Here is a 19,359-nt window from a genome sequence, read left to right on the forward strand (position 1 = left end):
TTCCTCTGCATTTGAGGAAGTAGGCTCAAGTCTACAAAAGTTTATGCTACCAACTTCTTTCTTTCAGTTAGTCGCAAAGGTGCTACAAGACTGCAAACAGAGTAGCCTGTGCAAACAGAGTAACATCTGAAACAAAATGTAGCTCTGTAACTCTAACATCCTCAACTTTCTCCTCCTGCATGGTTTCAAATATTTTTGTCTGATGGAAAAAGCAAGTGAAGCTTCAAAAAGTTGCATAATATATTTTGTAATGTGACATTGGCCAAATAAAAGTGTCACTACTTTGTGGATTTTGTTGCATTTTGCTGTATATTTTTCAATTTTTTTTTATATTACTCTTACTAACTTCAGTAGAATCTCTGACCGTCCTACCCTGCATCCAGTACAGGGAACAGTCATTCAGCTGATAAAATTAATAAGGACCAACATCTCAGCCTTACAATGCAAACACTTTTGCTAGGAACAGCAGCCAATATCTTCCCACTACCACCCCAAACATCAGCATGGCTGCTGTTGGTGGGATGATAAAGGCATTTGAAGAATGCAAGAGTCTGCAGTATGAGAGAACAGGAGGAGGAAGGTTTTAATTTAACAGATCTTGTTTACTTTTCCTGTCACCTTTGGACTATGAAACATGTGGTAAAACCCAGGGGCATTCATTCCTTAGAGAATGCGCTGCAGACACAGATTCTCCCACATCCTCTGAGTATGGCAAAGCAACTTCTGATGAAGAGTTGCCACTTCTTTGTATGTTTACTCAGATGTAACTCCTAAAGTATTTGAGATATGCAATTCTCTACACCAGTGACGGTGAACCTTTTAGAGGCTGACTGCCCAGACTGCAACCCAAAACCCACTCATTTATTGCAAAGTGCCATATCCCTTTGGCTTTCTAGTAACAAACTCTGGCAAACTCTGTGCTGGGGCGACGGCACATGTGCCCACAGAGAGAGCCCTGAGTGCCACCTCTGGCACATGTGCCATAGGTTCGCCATCACTGCCCTACACCATCAATTGGAGGCAAGCTCCACTTAATATCACAGGATTTATTCCTGAGTGTGCACAGAACTGTACCTTCAGTCAGCTTTCTTATTCCTTCTAATAACAATTGTAGGTGGTGAGTGTGCCAACAGGACTGTAGATGAAATGAAGTCATTGGGGACAAAGAGGTATTGAATCTCAGGGTTTGCAGAAGTACCATTCAAAAGTAGAGAGCAAAACTCCCAAGAAAAAGGAAAGAACCACTGAGGACTGTCTGTGCTTTGTATCCACAGAATGTTGACCATCAGTTGGAAAATAAGAAAATGTGGTGAGAGGAATGGCGTACCCAGAGAGGTCATAACTGACTGCCTGAAACTGGAGCACTACTAATAGGAAGTGATAATGCAACATTTTATTGCAATATGCTTACTTACGTTCTTCTTGTTGTGTGCCTTCAAGTTGTTTCTGACTTATGGCAACCCTAAGGCAAACTGATCATGAGATTTTCTTGGTAAGGTTTATTCAGAGGGGCTTGCCTTCCTCAGAGGGGGTTTGCCTTCCTCTGAGACTAAGGCGCATTCTAGACAGGCGCCCCCGTCACGTGCTAGGGGTTGGCCAAGGACCTAGCGTCCACACCGGCCTCACCCCTAGCACGTGACGAGGGTGTAAAGATGGCGGCGTCCTATACACATGGGCGCCACCATCTTTACGTGCTGGACGTGTTGCGCCCGCACGTGTCGCCTTGCGGTGTCTCTTCCGGGGCACAGAAAGGAGCACGATTTTTGCGCTCCTTCTGTGCAGCATCCGGGAACCGCATGGTTTGGCTGCTGCGGTTCCCGGACGTTGCAACCAGCGGCAGCAGCTTCTCGGCAGTCTGTAACGCGCCCATGAGAGTGACTTGCACAAGATGACTCACCTGGTTTCCATGGCCAAGTGGGGATTCAAACCCTGCTCTTCAATGACCAAACCACTAGACTACAATATATACTTCGGAGTAATTTCCCTTGAACTCTATGGGACACTGATGAGTAAATACACTTTCGTTTAAGCTGTCAGTCTGGAGTAAGTGTATTTCGCAAAACATGCAAATATCCAAGCTGTAAGTTGTTCCTGTAGGGAATCAGACAAACACACTTATCCTCCAATATTGTTGTTGTGTGACTTATGATTACCCTAAGGCAAATGTATGACAGGGATGTTTTCCAGGATTGAGAGCATGTGACTTGCCCACAGTCACCCAGTGGGTTTCCATGGCCAAGCGGGCAATGGAACCATGATCTCCAGAATCATAGTCCAATGTTAAAAGCACTGTACCATTCTGGCTCTTAATATGCCCTCTTACATACTGAAGTTTAATTCAGTAAATTTCTAACAAATAGCAGGCAAAGCAAAAAATGCCACCATGTGTCAAAGAGAGTGCTCAAGAACAGGGAACATTCTGGGTGCAAATGTTACTGCAGCCAAGGAACCCTCACAAAAAGACTAGAAGAGCTTGTTGAGCACAATTGGCAAAGGATATGCTGAATGTCAGAACTATTCTCAAACTCTATAAGCAAGGAATTAATCAGTAAAACAATACAAAACCAGAACACCCAGAATTAGATAATTTTCTGACCATTTATTGCTAGTTAATAAAATGGGAAGCCAGAACAATTCAGATGGTTGATAAGGATCTGCTGTCCTGCTGTCATGTGACAGTACAGAGGTTTTGCTGCCCATGACAGTGAAAGCAGAAGTAATGTACATTACAGTTGGATAAGATGGTCAAAGGTTATACTAAGATATTAGATTTCAGTGCTAATCACATTTATTTGGGAGTAAGGCCCAGTGAATTCAGTGTGGCCTATGTCTGAATAAATACAATTAAGCTTGTGCTGCATACCTTCATTCCTCAGTCAGGTACAAAATGAGAGTCATTGAATTATAGTTAACAATACAGAGGTGAACTGAAATATGGAGAGATATTTTATTTTTAAAAATCATTCATATAAATCATATTCCCTTGGCATACCCTCTTATAACAGATGAAAACTGGGACCCATGTAGCCAAGCAACATCAGAGTGTGGTCAAGAAGGCAAATGCTGCTAATGAGGCAGAAGACTCAATCTAGAAAAGGCTGCAGCAGTTTGCTTTTGCCTGAATCTACTGGGAGATGCAAGATTCTGCCCCTCCTCTCTTCTCCACACTTCTGAGTTAACAGGGGAGCTTATCCCTTGGGCAAATAAGCCGGCTTACCTCTTCCAGCTTCAGTTCTGGATGCAGGATGTCCCTGGATGTTATCCTAACTAAATCGCTGTCAATCTAGCCATGACGCCACTGCTCAGATGCATCTTGGGTCGAAGCCTTGCTCAGCCTGCACTTTTTTGAAGTCAGGGAGCTTCCGACTTCAAAAAATGGCCAGCTGAGTGAGGCTTCAGCCTGGGATGCATCTGAGCGGCGGCATTGCAGCTGGATCAGTGGCAATTTAGTTATGATAACATCCGGGAGCATCCCAAATCTAGAATTGTAGCCAGAAGAGGTAAGCCATCTTATTTGCCCAAGGGATAAGGTCCCGAGTACAAACTACTTTTGCATCTTAAACTCAATTTGCAGTAATTGAAGTACAAAAGGTAAAATGAACAGTTGGAGGGTATGCCCTTGTGTGCTGCTGTTTATGCACAGGAACAGAGTGAATATGTATGTTCATTTAGAATGAGGGTAATAGAATCCACTGCCCATTTGTAATTGGCTTTGTGAATGCATTACACAGACTCCCCAGGGTTACTGTTCTTAAAGGCAGGATGTAAATAACTTTGAATAATTTTGTAGCATCATTGCAAATTTCATTCAGAGTGAAGTCAATGGTTTATGTCCTCACTCTGATTTAGATTCATCACATTGTAGCAATGATTAGTGCAGGGTGTCATGCTGCCTATGTGATCCTTGACTGACAAATTTTATCCCAATAAGCCCATGTGGTTTTTTAAAACAATGATGATGATGATGATGATGATGATGCCGCCACCCTATCTGGTGACTGGGGGAAATTGACTGTGAGTGGTGTCCAACATGGGTCATAATGAGCTATGATTAAAACATAAATGCATAATTATCACATTTTAACATATGTGTTGGTTTAGGATTATATATCTTGTTTTCAAAATTGTAAAAAGCTGCATGAGAATAGTAATATACAAAAAACATTTGTGAAGAACTAAGGGCCAAATCTACCATTCCTTTTAGTGTGCATGCAGACACACAGAGAACTGTAGGATAATTGAATCTGAATGTGATTCAGTTCAGGGTGAAGGTGCCTGTCACGTGTCTGCTTCTCTACCTAGCCAGACTGCACCTTGCCATTGGAAAGTGAATGCAAAAGGACCCATTGTGGTAATTTTTAAGCTGCAACTTGAGATGTGTAGTGATCCAATCACACAAGCATTTCTCTTCGCAATAAGAAAGAACGTACAAAGTTAGGGGCATAAGCAACATATAAATGTTTAAAACAGCTAAATATTTTTCTATTTACTGTTTACAAATATTTAGCGCTCCTTCTGCCATTTCTCCCATGCCTTAGAGTGCAATAGAAGTTGTAGAAAAACAGCCAAGATTCAAAGGTTACTGTGAATCTATAAAAAGAAGACATTTACATGGGCAACCTATGATCCAGTGATCATAGTAATGATCACACACATGCACACCCAAGACTGGAGGAAAAAGCAGATGGAGAACCAACGTCCAGTTGTCCTTTCTCAGCTAGGGTTGACAAGTTAGGGGCATCATAGGTTTGAGATTTCAGGGCCAACACCTGAGGCCTAGGAGGTAAGCATCACTGAGCATCAACCACAGTTGCTAAAATCCACAAAATCTAATTAATGAGAAATACTTCTCTGGTTAGCAATTAAGTTGTCCAAGTTCTGCACTGATCAGAGAAAAAAACTCACATACATTTCACACTTCTATCTGGCCAGTCATGCTGGCTGGGAGTGATGGTGCTGTAGTGCTGACCATCTGGAAAGCCTTTAGTTGAGAATGGTTGATCTAAACTGCCAACACAGTTTATATACTTTTTTTTAAAGCAGATAGAAGAACTCTTTAAAATAAGAGGAATATTCTTCTGATTTTTCAGGATATATTAGATGTTTCCTTATAAGCTATGCACCATAATCTTCAATGACTTTTAAAAAAATCCTTATGATATTAAAATGTGGATCTATTTTACCGCATCAGGAAATGGCACTGAACATATTATACAATGCAATGCTTTATTACATCTTCTTTTCATTTCAGCTCTTTGGAAAGCAGATCACCAATATCTGGAAACAGCAGGTAGAAAGATTTGCATTATGTCCAGGTACAGAAAGGAAATGAAACAAAAAACCAATGCAGGGCCCTTCTGTGATCTTCTTCAACTTACAAACAGACACATTATTGTTTTTCAAAGAAGTAGCTGTGTTAGGCCCTTGTGGAATAAAAAGGAAGCAGGCAGGCAAGAGGAAAACAGGAATGTAGCAGCACCTTTAAGATAAGCCAGCTCTCAGTTCATGTAAAAACAGATGACAAGGAATCAAGGTGTTGTGCAAATAATCAGTCACCTCACATATTATTGTCCCTTGCTTCTTCCCTTTCTGTTTTGAACTTGGGTGTGAGCCATGGATTATACTGGTTAGATGAGAAATACTTTTAAAAAAATTAAGACATACAACTATTTTGAATATACAACTTAGAAAAGTTCTGGTTTTGGACTATAACTCCCTGAATCTCCTAGCTAGCATGGCCAGGACTCATGTTGACTGGAAAGGGTGGACCTATGAAGCTCTAGTCCCAAAGAGCAACTTTTCCAAACTGAAAAATCAGATTATGCAAATAGATCTTACCACACCTTTGAGACTGTGTGGAAGAGGCAGGCCGGAGGATGGAGAGCAGGCCAGGAGGACAGAGAGGCAGGACGGAGAGGACGGAGGAGAGGTAAGGAATGGGAGAAGGCAGCAGAAGAAGGCTGTGGACGAAGTGGTAAGGGACAGAGGCCAGTGACGGGAGAAAGACAAGGCCATTGCAGCCACCCCCATCACAGGGACTGGATTGGAATCTGCATGATTCCCACTTGGGCTGAATCAATTTATTTCAAGATAAATCAATTCAACCCAAAGGGACCAGAAAAAAACCCATTGACTTTTTGACACAGGTTAAATGGGTCAAAAGCATGGCCCACCTTTCGGAATCGCATCAGTGATTTGAATTAAGTGGGAACTATGCTCTTTTAAACCAGTTCATACAGAATCATGATCCGATTTACAGTAAAAGATAGTAGGAATGAGGCCTTGGTCTACTTCCTCAGGTGCTCATACTACAACTTCTTTCACATAGTTTCAAATGTGCTACAAGATCCCTTTGCATACTGATATTCCAGACTAACATGGCAATGTCTCTGAAAAAGCAGAGGATATTCTAGCAGGCAGTGACTTCTCAAAATCCAATGTATTTATATGAGTTTTGGGGTGTGTTTGTGTGTGTCTTTCTAGTGGCAATCCCTGAAATCCTACTGACTGGAATGCTAGAGTAGCTTTGTCAAACCTGGTTTCCCAAGAGGGAAACCCCAGGTGTTACCCCATGGACTAGCCCTCCTTCACCCCTAGTTGACTTTTGATATCAACAATATTAAAAGGGATATTTTAGTTGTGTAGCCACTGAGGGTGCCCCATGCAAGGAAATAGCCTGCCCAAAGATCTGGTGGGCTCAGCTTAGAAACTTCACCCCTATGTTAGCACACATAGATAGGATAGGTCCATTAAGGCTGGACTCTGTATAATCCCTTCATACCAGAGTATGATGGTGGGTGATACACTGGGTACTTGCAAAACAGTTGGGAATAAAGGGCACTTCCATCTGGAGATGACATCTCTTTGTGTGAGATATTTGTATTTATTGCCCTGCTATTTCCCTATACCTCTGCCTATTCTTCCTCCTAGAAAAATCCAGACTCATGAGATAATGCCTCAGGACACATTTCATCCTAAAACTAGGCCCATCTCAATTCGGTCTTGGTTGAGTTCAGACAGTCACCCTGTCCATTTCTCTCTTGACTCCTCAGCACACACAAGCCAAATCAGGTCCTAGGCTACATGCTCAGCCAGACTCATTCATTACTTCTCCTGATCAGAGCTCTATACCTGAGCCCAGTAAAGTATCACTTTCTACTAAACCCTCCAAATTGCTAAAAGTTACCACCTTTACAGTGTTAGTTCTTGTATGTCTCTGTGTGTGGTTTGTATGAAAGTCAATTTCCTGTTATTTTAAACAATAAAACTAAACTAATTTGCAAACTGCAGTCTGGAGTTCTTAAGTTGGAACTGTTATAAATAGGCTAGACCTTGATTTTTAAAACTTTGACTGAAGCCCTTTTGCTGCTTCCCATTGAGCTAAATTTATTGCCCCAATAAATACAATCTTGGGTGCCCTCCTGGGACCCTAGCATTTTGGGTAACACAGCTTTCCTCACTGGACAAGTCAACCACCTTTAGATTGATTGATAAGGGTGAGATACCCATGATGAATTTTTAAAAAATGGCAGCATGGAATTTGATAGGGGAGAGAAGAGGAGTAATCTGCAGCAAACTAAAGGCCACCATTTATATTTCAAAGGGTGTTTTTTTAAAACAACGTATTGATCAGTGTAAGCTCTGGAGGCAAGGTTCATGTTGCAATGTGTGCTAATACAGCAAAGGGTAGCTTTGGGTCTCTCTGCATGGCCAAGGCTTGTACAACTTGTGTAAAAAAGGTAAAGGTAGTCCCTTGACATGAATGTCTAGTTGTAACTGACTGTAGGGGGTGGGGCTCATCTCCATTACTAAGCCGAAGAGCCAGCGTTGTCCAAGGACTGCTCTGGTGGTCATGTGGCCAGCATGACTGCACTGAACAGGTACCTTCCCACCGAAGTGGTACCTATTTATCTACTTGCACTTTCATGCTTTTGCACCACTAGGTTGGCAGAAACTAGGACTAGTGACAGCAGCTCACCCCATCATGTGGCATTTGGGCCTCAAACTGCCAACCCTTCAAAGTTCTGTTTATCAGAATTGGCATCTTAACCACTAAGCCACCGCATCCCTGTGATACAACTTGTGAGAGGTATGCAAAACACACCCAAATTGGAGCTTGAGAAATTTGCCCCTTGTATTGCTTGCCCTGTCAAGTTCTTATCAAACCACCACATAGCGTGTGGAACCTGGTGGTTCACATGTTGCCCAGGCCTGGAATGGGATGAGTAGGGAGCTAGCAAGCTGAAAGTGGCTACTTATACTGTCTTACGCTACAAAGATAGATAGAACTTTGGTAGGGGGCAGGGCACGGGGGAGGTAATGTGTGAGAGGCCTTATGGCAGAGCACAGTATTGTTCTCCTCCATTTCCAATCACTTAGTTGTGCTTCTTTCCTTGATAGTTTTATAGCTGTTGTTACTCTGGGCATTTGCAGACACAAGGCTGATGCCCCAACATGGTCACCCATTCTCAGTTTTTGCATAGGGCAATAGAGACAAAGGCAGTATGAAAGATTGCTCAGTTCAGTGTTTGTGAACTGGGGAACATTCAGAAACTAAGGCGCCTTACAGACGGGCCTAAGCGGCGCCGTCGTTATGCCAGGAATACGCGCGAGGGGCGGCGCTTCCGGACGCGCCTTGCCCCTCGCGCATATTCCGTACGGCAAGATGGCGGCGCCCTATACAGACGGGCACGGCCATCTTGACGTAACAGACGCGCAGTGTCCGGACGTCTAAACCCGGAAGAGCCATCGCGAGTGCACGCTTTGGCACTTGTGGCAGCTCTTCCGGGTTGCCAGAAGGAGTGCAATTTCTGCACTCCTTTTTTGCAGCGCGGAGGAGTCGCGTGGTTTGGCTGCTGCGGCTCCTCTGCGCTGCTACCGGCAGCGGCCCAAGACTGCCCCTTTTGGGCGGTCTGTAACGGGCCAAACTTTCTTGAGCATAGCTGGCTAGGGACTTCTGAGTGGTTGAAGTTCAAGAAATTAACTTTTCCATGCTCTGATTTTCATGGCCTACTTTTTCCACATCAGGGGGCAGTCTCAGAGACTTCCTTGAACATTCTTCACTCACCCACATCTTGTATTTTGTGCATTTTGGTAGATTCAGTGAAGGTACTCAGTCCTATTGTTAATCTTGTTGAAAATGTTAGATTTACCTACTAGTTGACTCACCAAAGAACTAATTCAGTGGATCCACTCTAGTTGCAGCTAATCTGGATTCCAGCCAGTGTATGCTGCCATGGCCATATTGAAGAAGGCCTTGATGGGAGGGGGCTCTTTTTGGGTACATGCACACTACAGAATTAAAGCAAGTTGACACCACTATAATTGCCATGACTCTATCCTACAGACTCCTGGGATTTGCAGGTATTCAGAGAGCTGTGGCACCTCACCAAACTACAAATGCCAGGATCCTGTAGGACAGAGTCATTGCAGTTAAAGTGGTGTCAAACTGCTTTAATTCTGCAGTGTGGCTACATCCTTTGTAAGGCTATGATTCCCACTTATGGTTAAAATGCTAATAATACCTGCTTCTAGGAATTTAAAACAAGCATGGATGGCTATGGGCAATTTTTGGTGCATATACAGTGGACCCTTGTTATACACTCGGGTTTGGTTCCAAGATCCCCTGTGGATAACAAACTCCATGGATGCTCAAGTCCCATTAAATATAATGAAATAGCAAAATGGTGTCCCTTATAAAAAATGGAAAATCAAGATTTGATATTTGAAATTTATACTTTTTTTGAACATTTTCAAACCGTGGATGCTTGAATCGTGTATAAAAAATCAGTTTATAAGAAGGGCCAACTACAGTAGCAACCCACAATGGCTTGACAATCCATATGTTCAAGAAAGTAACTTTGAAAATATGGAAGGATATAGAAGGAGGAGAATATGGAAGAAGGAACCAATTAACATATTGTCTCTGGGGGTGATCAGTAAAAATAAGCTGTTTTCTTTAAAACATAAGTTTGAAAGGAAGGGAGATTGCTGTGGGAAAATTAGGGGCTACCATTTGAGTTTTTAAAATAAATATGGAGATCTGTGAGGCGAAATATTTTTATTATGGCATGTTCAGTGCAATGGATGTAACCTGTGTGTGTGTGCACGTGCACACACTAAAGGAGCACAAGTTTTGCTACCTCAATATAAATATAACCTACTTGTCATTTATTTGCAGGAAGCAGAAGTAAAACAAGAACATGGCGTATTTCACAAAAAGTCAGTCTAAGTTGCATTGTACAGGCAGTGGCAGATGACATTTGGGAAAAGTTAAGCATGCTTCAGTCCTGCTGAAACCCATTAAGGCTGCAAATCACTTATTTGGGCATATATTCCCTTCAATTCAGCTGTACCTTCTTTTAAATAAATATGAACTGCACAGGTGCACAGCTATTACAGGATTGCACCTATTGTTTTTAATGGATGTAGTGCTTCTCCTGGGCACTGCTGAATCAAGCAGTATCTTTATATGAAAGATATATGGTGGCATGATTCCCAAACACTTTTATCACTCTTCAGAGGGGATTTGACTGTGGCATTATCCTTGTATACATCCCCATCAGATAGTTATCTGATCAGGCACAGGTCCAGTCCAAATAGAAATGTTCCAAGATTTACTTTTCAGTCAGCCTCTTTGGGTATTAAGAACTGATGAAAGGAAGGCTCATTTCTCCTCCAGAAACCCCAATTCTGTTTTCTATGAAAGATACTGAAGAAATCCTAGGGAGGACAGGCCATACATCACTCCTTTTCCCAAGCCAACTAACCAAAAAGACCCAGTTCTATACCTGACCAGAGCAACCTCTCTCAAGCTGTGCTTTTCAGATGTGTTAGACTTCAATGCCCACTAGCACCATTCAGCACAGCTGTTGGATGGGGAGGATAGGAGCTGGAATCCAAATCATATGGAGGATCCTGTCTTGGGGAGTTTATGACAGAGGGTGTCAGTGCTTTCTGGAAAAGAAGGATATGTTTCCTTTTTCCAGCCTGCAAAACTTTGACACATTCTGCTTTCCTTCCCACAGATCTAGGTTTAATGAAAAAGAAAAGAGGCAACTTCCTTTTGTTTATAGTCAGCAAGAAAATTACAACTCTCTTTCTCTCTCCACACTAACTTCCATCAGCAGCATACTCCTGATGTAACAGGCACTAGGAATAATACTTGCAGCCCAGAGCCCTTTCCTTGGGGCGGTAGAAGGAAGGGAGGAGAAGGAAAGCAGCTCAGGCAGCAGGATCTTTGGGTGTGGGAAGCAGGAAAGAGCCAGAGGTCAAAAGGAAACCTGTCTACTTAAAAAAAAAAAAAAGAATATTCAGAAAAAAACCTGAATGCTCATTTCATTTATCACACAAAACATCACTTTTTAGGGCAAACAAAGGGTTATTGCTCCCAGTCATTTTACTGCTATTAAAATTAACCCTTTAGCATATAGACTTGCCCAAGGGAGACCTATGTCTGCAGCTGAGGCCATTGTAGCCCAGTCCTACTTAGGTACCCGGTGCAGGTTAGTGGCATGGTAGTCAGGAGAAAGTTGATTTGCTTTGGTAAGGATCCCTCCATAAAAGCCAGGCCTGGGCAATATAACACACCCTGAGCATCACCTACCAAAATAACAATTTGACCAATCCTGAATTTGAGTATACTTGGCCTTGTAGTGATCTCCCTCCCTCCCTCCCTCCCTCCCTCCCACACACACACTCATTCACTCACTCTCTCTCACACACACATCCTTATTCATACATAAACATAGATATAGACACCCCCCCCCAAGACTGTCATGATGGGTGTCCTGTATATAATCTCAGAAAAATGTTCTCTATAAAGTTTTGCTTTTGGAGAGGATTCTGCCCTCACAGCCCAACAGTTCTTCTTCCTTGCATTTCCAATGTGCTGGTCTGCTTCTTGCGCTCTTTCCCTGGCATTAGGTCCTCAAGGCTGCCCTGACATCCTCCTCCCTCAAAGGAAGGAACAGCAGCTGCTCCGCTTCTTCTGTGACTCTATGTAGTCATGGATTTGGAACCGGGGTTCTTCTGGCTGCAGGATCGCTCGCTGTTTGAGTTCTCTGAAGGCACAGGGGCAGAAACATCAGTAAGACGCTCTTGTCTGTAGAAGAAGCCCTTTCTTGCCACAGAAAACTATAGCTTGGCTTAAGGAAGACTATTTCAGCTTAGCCACGGCAGGCACGCCAGGAACACAACAAGCTTAACTCACTCCCCCTTGCAGAGATGGTGACAAAGACTCCCACCCGCTGGGCTATGACCTTGAATGTCATCTGACACAAGCTCAAACCAGAATGTTCTCTCACCAAGCAAAGTGTTTGAAAAGCTCTAGAAAGATCTCTCCAAAATATCTCACTGTTCCAACAGAATGGAAAATGAGAGTCAGTGGGGTCAAAATTGTCCACAATTACCCAAGCAAGAAACATGGTGTGGGCAGGAGGTAGGGTGGTGATGGGGGACATAAAAGAAATCTCATAGCAAATATTGGCTTAGTGAGCTAGGAAAGTCAGGCAGTGGGTGGCAGAGATGGGAAGAGATTCAGTGTTAATTCAATTTAGGAAAGAGACTGAAAAACCTTCTGACATATATATAGTTTGTCATTACATTAGTCCACAGTATGGGCACATTTAGACTATTAGCTGCATATGTACTGCAGAAATAATGCAGTTTGACACTGCTTTAAGTGCCATGGCTCAGTGCTATGGAATTCTAGGGGGCTGTTCAGAATATGTTATAGATCTGTTTGCAAACCAGTTTAAAAGGGGGTTGTTCACACTTGCACTGGTTTGTCCTGACTTGAATTCTGGAGAGGCTGGCGCAAATCCCCCGTAACCCGGTTCTTTTGGAACCGGGGATTTCAGAGCATCTTTTCAAAAGAACCAGTCTTTTTTTACCCAACGCAAATAGGAACTTGCTGTCGATTCAATTTGGAGCAAAGGAAGGGAGGGGTTAATGTGCAGGGGGCAGATTATGCCCACCCCTTTGCTCTCTCCTTGCCAGCCAAAGCCAAGGAGGAGGTTCTCCTGGGAACATCATTAGATGGTGTACTTTTTAAAAAAAATAAAATTTGACAGCTTATGCACATCTTTGGTATTGCATAGCTGCAGTAGACTGGCATCATCGATATGACAAAGGTGCACATGATTTGCTTGACATTTTCTAAAAAACTCTACCGGGGGGGTGGGGTTAAGGATCGTTTTTCCTCTTTCATGAGAACTAAAACCACAACAGATTCTGCTCCAAAGTTGGTGCAAATTAAAACCAAAATTTATACCTCACATTTAAATCTGCAGGGGTTTCTTGGCTGAGAGAGTGTGACTCCCCCAAAGCTAACCTATCCTAGGGTTTTTTGTTTTGTTTTGTTTTGTTTTTTTGCTAAGGGTTGTTCTGAGGGGCTTACCATTGCCACCCTCCAAGACTGATGGGAGGGGGGATTCGCTCAAACAATGTGACGTAGATGTGCATAATTTGATTGACAGTTTTTAAAAAACTGAGAACAATCAAAATCCGGCTTCATTTTAAATAGATACAAATTGTAATGTGAACTTCAACAGGGATAAATTGCCACGGAGAGATTCAATCGGAATAAATGTAGTGGGAACTTTGATTCTGTATTGCATCACCAAATCTCCCCAGATCTACTTGACACAAAAAAGCTAGTGTGAATGTGGCCTAGGATTTGTAGTTTTGTGAGATATTTAGCCCTCTGTAAAAGAGCTCTAGTGCCGTATCAAACTACAAATTGCAGAATTCCATAGTGCAGAGCCATGGCACTTAAAGTGGTGTGAAACTACCTTATTACTGCCGTGCAGATGCAGCCTATTGTGTCTTATTCTCATTGTCCCTGTCCAAAAACATTCTGGACTTTAAAAACATACAGAAGATGGCAGAGAAAATGAGCAAGGGGGTGGAAAACCAGCTATAGAGGAAAAGGCTAAAGCAAGTGACTTTTAATTTTGCAGGGACCCAAAGGCAACGGCAGGACTAAGATAATTCTACTTATGAATTGTGTATAATCAACCTACATTTCTGAACATTACTTTGCGTCTTAATTGAGCTGTACATCTGGCAGCCAGTTACAAGTTATTCAGTCATTTAGGGATGTCAGTGGTGATCTAATGATCATATTGCTTTGGTAATAATTACTTTGTCACAAATAGGGTTAGGGTTTTGAAAAATGGACAGATGTCTCCTGCTGAGGTAAGAGGAGGTTGAAAATGCCATCCAGACTTGCCAAACCGGCCCACTTCTAGTTTAAGGCAGCCAAAGGGACAGATGACACCTTAGCCAAGTTGGCCAACAAATACAGAAGAGACTGCAATATGAAAAATCAGGATGCCTCGGCACCCTGAATATCACCCATGCTGTCATTATTCTTAGTGAGTGGGGCAGGCTGTTACTCACTTTGCAATGGCAAGAAATGCCAGTTCCACATTCATACCAGTCTTTGCACTGGTCTCCATGAAAGGCACTCCATACTCCTGCAAAGAAACAGAACACCAAACATGGCTACAGCTTGGCAAAAAGCCCAATGAATCCCTCCTACATGCTTGTGCTGGCCCATATGCCCTGGGGTCTCACTGCCTAATAAACAAAAACCATCATCCACAAATTTGGATGGAAGGGACAGAAATTATGGTGTTTGGCTGAACTGTCTTATTTTGTGTCAGTGAGGCCACTTGTACTGGCATTACTCACCCTGGCTAGTGATTCTCCATCTTCTGTTCTTACAACTCTTTCACTGCTCACATCAGCCTGCAGGAAAAAAGGGGGAAGGGGGTTATAAAAAAGATATGCAGAGAAAGAGCATGTTGACAAAGCACAAAGACATCGGCCATCTGTTTGGGATAAAGAATGAAGAGTCCCTGTCAGTCCAAACATTTGTACCCATCCTAGGCAGGGTCTACTATTCCTGGGCATCTTTCCTAAGATTAAATTCCCACTTGACCTTAAAGGTCCCTGGTCCAGACACACTCTCCTAGCCTAATATACCTCATGGGATTATTGTAAGGACAGAAAGATGAAGAGTCATGTAGCCATCTCAAGGAATGCAACTGCCAAAAAATCCATCATACCTAGAGTTTTCTGCACTACACAGATATAGAGCTAAAATTCTGCTTTAACTATCCTGGCTGCATCCTATGGAATCCTCTTGGGGTTTGTAGTTTTGTTAGAAGCACCTTACATATTGTATATTTTTACTTAGATTTTTATAGTCTGTTTATAAGCTGTACATGTTTAGGATATTCATATGTATCTACATATTGTATTACGGTATACTGTACTTAGTGCACTATATTAACATTTTAACTATATATAGTAATATATAGTAATACATAGTAATAAAATTGCTTGTATTACTGTGTTTTAAGGTATTTTGAAACGGCCCTTGGGCTATTCAATAAACACATTGTTGTAGAAGCACCAGAGGAGCTCCTTAGCTGGGAATGCTAAAGGCCCCTCCTTTAACTGCAAATCCCAGGATTCCATAGGATGGAACCTGGGCAGTTAAAGTTAGATCATAGCACTATAATTGTACACACTGTGAAAGAGCCCTTCCATTTCCAAGGGTTCCTTAGACTTTTCACTAGCAGTAAGCATTGCAGTAGCCTACTAAAGGCCATTGGCTGAAGTTTCAAACCCTGGCTGCCCTCTGCTGGCTGATTTTGGTCAGCAAGGATCCAATGGCATGCCCTTTCTGATTATTTTTTAATAACTATAAAATACAAAAATTAATATGTCAACAAGTCTCATGTATATTATACTTTATTTCACATAATCATCAGAAATGTGGCCTCGCCACATTCTGACTACATCTAACATTCCAGTAAGTGAAAGATGCATTTTTTTCCTGAGCAAAAGTCTTGTTTCTCTTTCGGCTCCATCACTAATTGTATGCACTAACTTCATCACAAAGAGTGTAGTCTGCTCTCTGTGGATTCAGTCTAATAATTTGCTAAAACATTGGCAATTTTAAATTTGCTACTGGTTACTTCATTTCCCACATTTTATTCAATGAATTCAAGGATAAATGTCACATTACATTCTGGAATCAAGCTTTTAAGGTCAGTTCACACAATTTGATCTGCCTTGTCGTAACATGGTTTCCTGCTCCAGCAGTGATTGTTCGATTTGCTCAGAATCCATGGCCCGAGATCCTATTTGACTCTAATAGAGTCAGTATATTTATGCTTCAAGTCTGGGAAAGGGGTGTGAAGGCTGCTCCCTGCTCAGTGGCACTTAGAATCATAGGAGATTACCGCATATCGTTCTCAGAACGTTCTGCACGTAACGTGATGAGAACGTTCCTGGAACGGATATTACCGCATTGAGTAAACTGGAACGTGATCAGAACGTGATTGGAACACACTTTACCGCACAGCGTTTCCTTTTTCTTGAAACCGTTCTCAGAACGGTTTGCTGTATTACGTTTTGTGGGCTGTGTACTGATGACGTCGCCACTCAGTGGTTGGACGGCTCGGGAGAGGCGCTGCTCCCAGGAAAGAGGAAAAAGGGAGGCTTGGGGCATGGAGCTCACCTCTCCTGAGTCCCTAGGCTTACTGAAATCCCTCACCTCCCTTCCCCATAGAAATCAATCCAAAAACGGAGTTTAAAAGGAGCAGAGAGCCCTATGGGTCTTCATCTGGGGAGGCAGAGGTTGCTTGGCTATGGGGATGTCCTGCCATCTCTCTCTCTCCCCTCTTTCCCCATAGGCACTCAATACCTCCTTGCACAATGCCCCCCCGCCCAAAAAAAAGGACAGAAGCTGGCTTTGAACCCTCAGCATATGTCAGCATAAAACACCAATCTGCCTGCTCCACCAGGAAACAGCCTCTACCAGGCTACAATGTTTTATACAAGCATGTTCCTGGAGAACGTAATAGAAGCAGCAGTTGGTAGAACTGTGCTTATGACAGACAAACATATAAAACCTGGCCAACAATATACTGAATGCACCAAAAAAAGTAAAATAAAAATCACCATCAGCTCATGTCTATGGTGTCTTTATTATCCTTATTATTTGGTAACCATCATGTTTTTATGTTTATTTAAAATATTGATAATCTTTACATTTTTAATTGTTGCATATCACCTTGGAAAACTTTGCTTAGAAAACAGGCTACTAATGCAAAGAACTGTCCTAACCTGGATGCTCTGTTATGACAGAACAGTTATGTGAAGTGCCCCTTCAATGCATCTCATGGGATGGGGATAACAAAGGCTAATGTTGCATGTCTGACCAGAAGAATCAATTTTTTCAAAATGAAAAACAGTAGTAATGGTCATTTGCATGTTCTAATTTTAGAATACATATAAATCTAGAACTCTCTTGTGACTGCCATTAAAACTAATAGGATTAAATTAAATTTTAAAATTCAAAAAGGAAACAAAAATGAGAAAGCCCTCTTTGAAATATGGCAAACATCTATTCCAATTCCCAGCAAGTCAAGGGTTAAGAGATATATCCCCATTCCATGTAAAGCCTATTCTTGGAGCCATCTAAATCCTATTCCAAACACACTCCCAAGCCATCTTGTATATACATCTTATCTTGTATACATTGGGGCTCTGCACAGAAAATGTGAGCACTCTTGCATTCCAAGACCTTTTGTCCCCTCTGTTTATCAACTGTTCTTGGTCCTGTACCATCTTTAAGATACCTTGCCTCTGATTTAGTCCATGGAAGCTTTTGCAACAATAAATCTGTTAATTGTTAAGGTCCTGTAAGACTTCCTTTTGTTTATCTGTAACCAGACAGGAGCAAGAGACCAGATCACTCTAAAGCAACTGAAACTACTGGGAAGTCCAGTGTGAGAAGCATGGAATGGAGCCAATAAAACTCTCATCATTGTATGTAGAAGCAAGGAGCTGCTTCATGTACTCATCAAAGAAGAGGGTTATTGAAAGCAGATACAATATAAAGAATATCCTTTACAATCACAACAAATAACTGTGCAGATGAACACAATGATGACGGAATAATTTGGGTGAGGTGAAGATGAATCAATTCAATTTAATTCCAGTTTACTGAATTAGTCTACTAAACCAAACAACTATTGACCATTTCAAACTACTACTGACAATTTCAAAGTACAAATAATAAAATTATAAGTACTACAATACAGTTGCAATAAAAAAAACCTTATTACATAATTAAGGTTCCAATGACTCAGTCAAGGAAAACAGAGCCCCAAGTTTACAAGACCTAAGCAGTGTGGTAATGACAGGGTGACTTGGAGGTCCCTTATAGGGTTGTCATAAGTTGCTTGACAGCAGTTAACAACAAAAAACTGAACCAAAATAAAAAAATATACTATTCAGTAAACTAAATACAATCCCTTCTCTCTACCTTTTTCCTCCCCTTAAATTAACAGCCTTGGTTGCAATCACTCAAAAAGAATGTAAGTTTGTTCACTACAAACCAATTTATCATGTAAATCAGAAGGGGGCCCAGATAATGCTCTCTGCAACTTGTAAATAGATGGCAAGTAGACAGTCCTCTGTTACTAGGGCATAGCATATGCACAGCCTATCTGTGAGTGGAATGCCCTGAAATCTTCCCTGAAGAATCATTTTCTCCATCATCTCAAACCAGATACACTAAAAGCAACACATTGATTCCTTCTCATTTCAAGAAACAGATGAGCCAATACAGACCGGCACTTTGTGCTGGCCTGTGGGTGGAGTTAGGGTGCAGCGTCCATACACTGCGTGCCCTACCCTGCCCCAGGACACATTTTGGCATGCTCCGGTCCACATGGGGTGTCATAAAGCTGCGCTGCCATGGCCATGGAGCACCTTGGAGGGCGCAAAAAGGAGCTGCTTTCTGCGGCTCCTTTTTGGCTCTCCAGAGGCTGGATCAGGGTCGCAGCATGAGGTTGCTGTGGCCCTGATCCAGCCACCTGGTCTGTATAGCCCCAGATATTTCTATCCCTTGAATCGTGACTTGGCTTTTGCTAACCATTTTAAAGCTAGAGTGAAAATGAGCCAAGATAGAAGACAGTTGGGAAAAATTACTTGTTGGTGACAATTCCAAGAATCCTCTTACTAGTACGGGCTGAGTTGTAGTCTAAAACAAAACAAAACAAAACAAAACAAGCACAGCTTTTCAAAGCTCTGACAAAGAGAGAAAGCATTTGTAAAACGGCACAGATTTGCCCTTACCTGTCAGGATATGATACACACCTTATTGCCTAGCAGCATAATGACCACATCCTTTTGAGCATATTCATGGATCTCTGTGAGCCAAGCCTCCAAGATAGGAGGAAAAGAAAGAAGATTTAGTATGGCACAAAACCATGAAGCAAAGCATTATACTGGGGAAAACACAAAACACCATGTACAGAGTCACATGGGCTC

General features: G+C 42.2%; 1 protein-coding gene across 3 annotated transcripts in view; it reads right to left on the reverse strand.

Annotated features, from left to right (window-relative positions):
* Nucleotides 1-3,496: 3,496 nt before the first annotated feature.
* Nucleotides 3,497-19,359, reverse strand: part of RAB37 (RAB37, member RAS oncogene family) — a 118,417-nt gene continuing 102,554 nt past the window's right edge. For 2 of the 3 annotated variants that reach the window (XM_089536874.1, XM_089536866.1), the window contains exons 6-9: nt 19,186-19,251; nt 14,698-14,754; nt 14,404-14,480; nt 11,677-12,062 (exon numbers count right to left, since the gene is read on the reverse strand). In XM_089536874.1, coding sequence (XP_089393000.1) covers nt 11,957-12,062; nt 14,404-14,480; nt 14,698-14,754; nt 19,186-19,251 — 306 coding nt within the window. In that variant the 3' untranslated portion in view covers nt 11,677-11,956. Of the gene's footprint in view, nt 12,063-14,403; nt 14,481-14,697; nt 14,755-19,185; nt 19,252-19,359 lie in introns of all 3 variants that reach the window. The other variant, XM_089536859.1, reaches the window with a different exon arrangement.

Source organism: Sceloporus occidentalis, unplaced genomic scaffold, assembly GCF_023333645.1.
Source record: "Sceloporus occidentalis isolate IW3139 unplaced genomic scaffold, rSceOcc1.0.p SCAF_1, whole genome shotgun sequence".
In the NCBI taxonomy this organism is placed as follows: domain Eukaryota; kingdom Metazoa; phylum Chordata; class Lepidosauria; order Squamata; family Phrynosomatidae; genus Sceloporus; species Sceloporus occidentalis.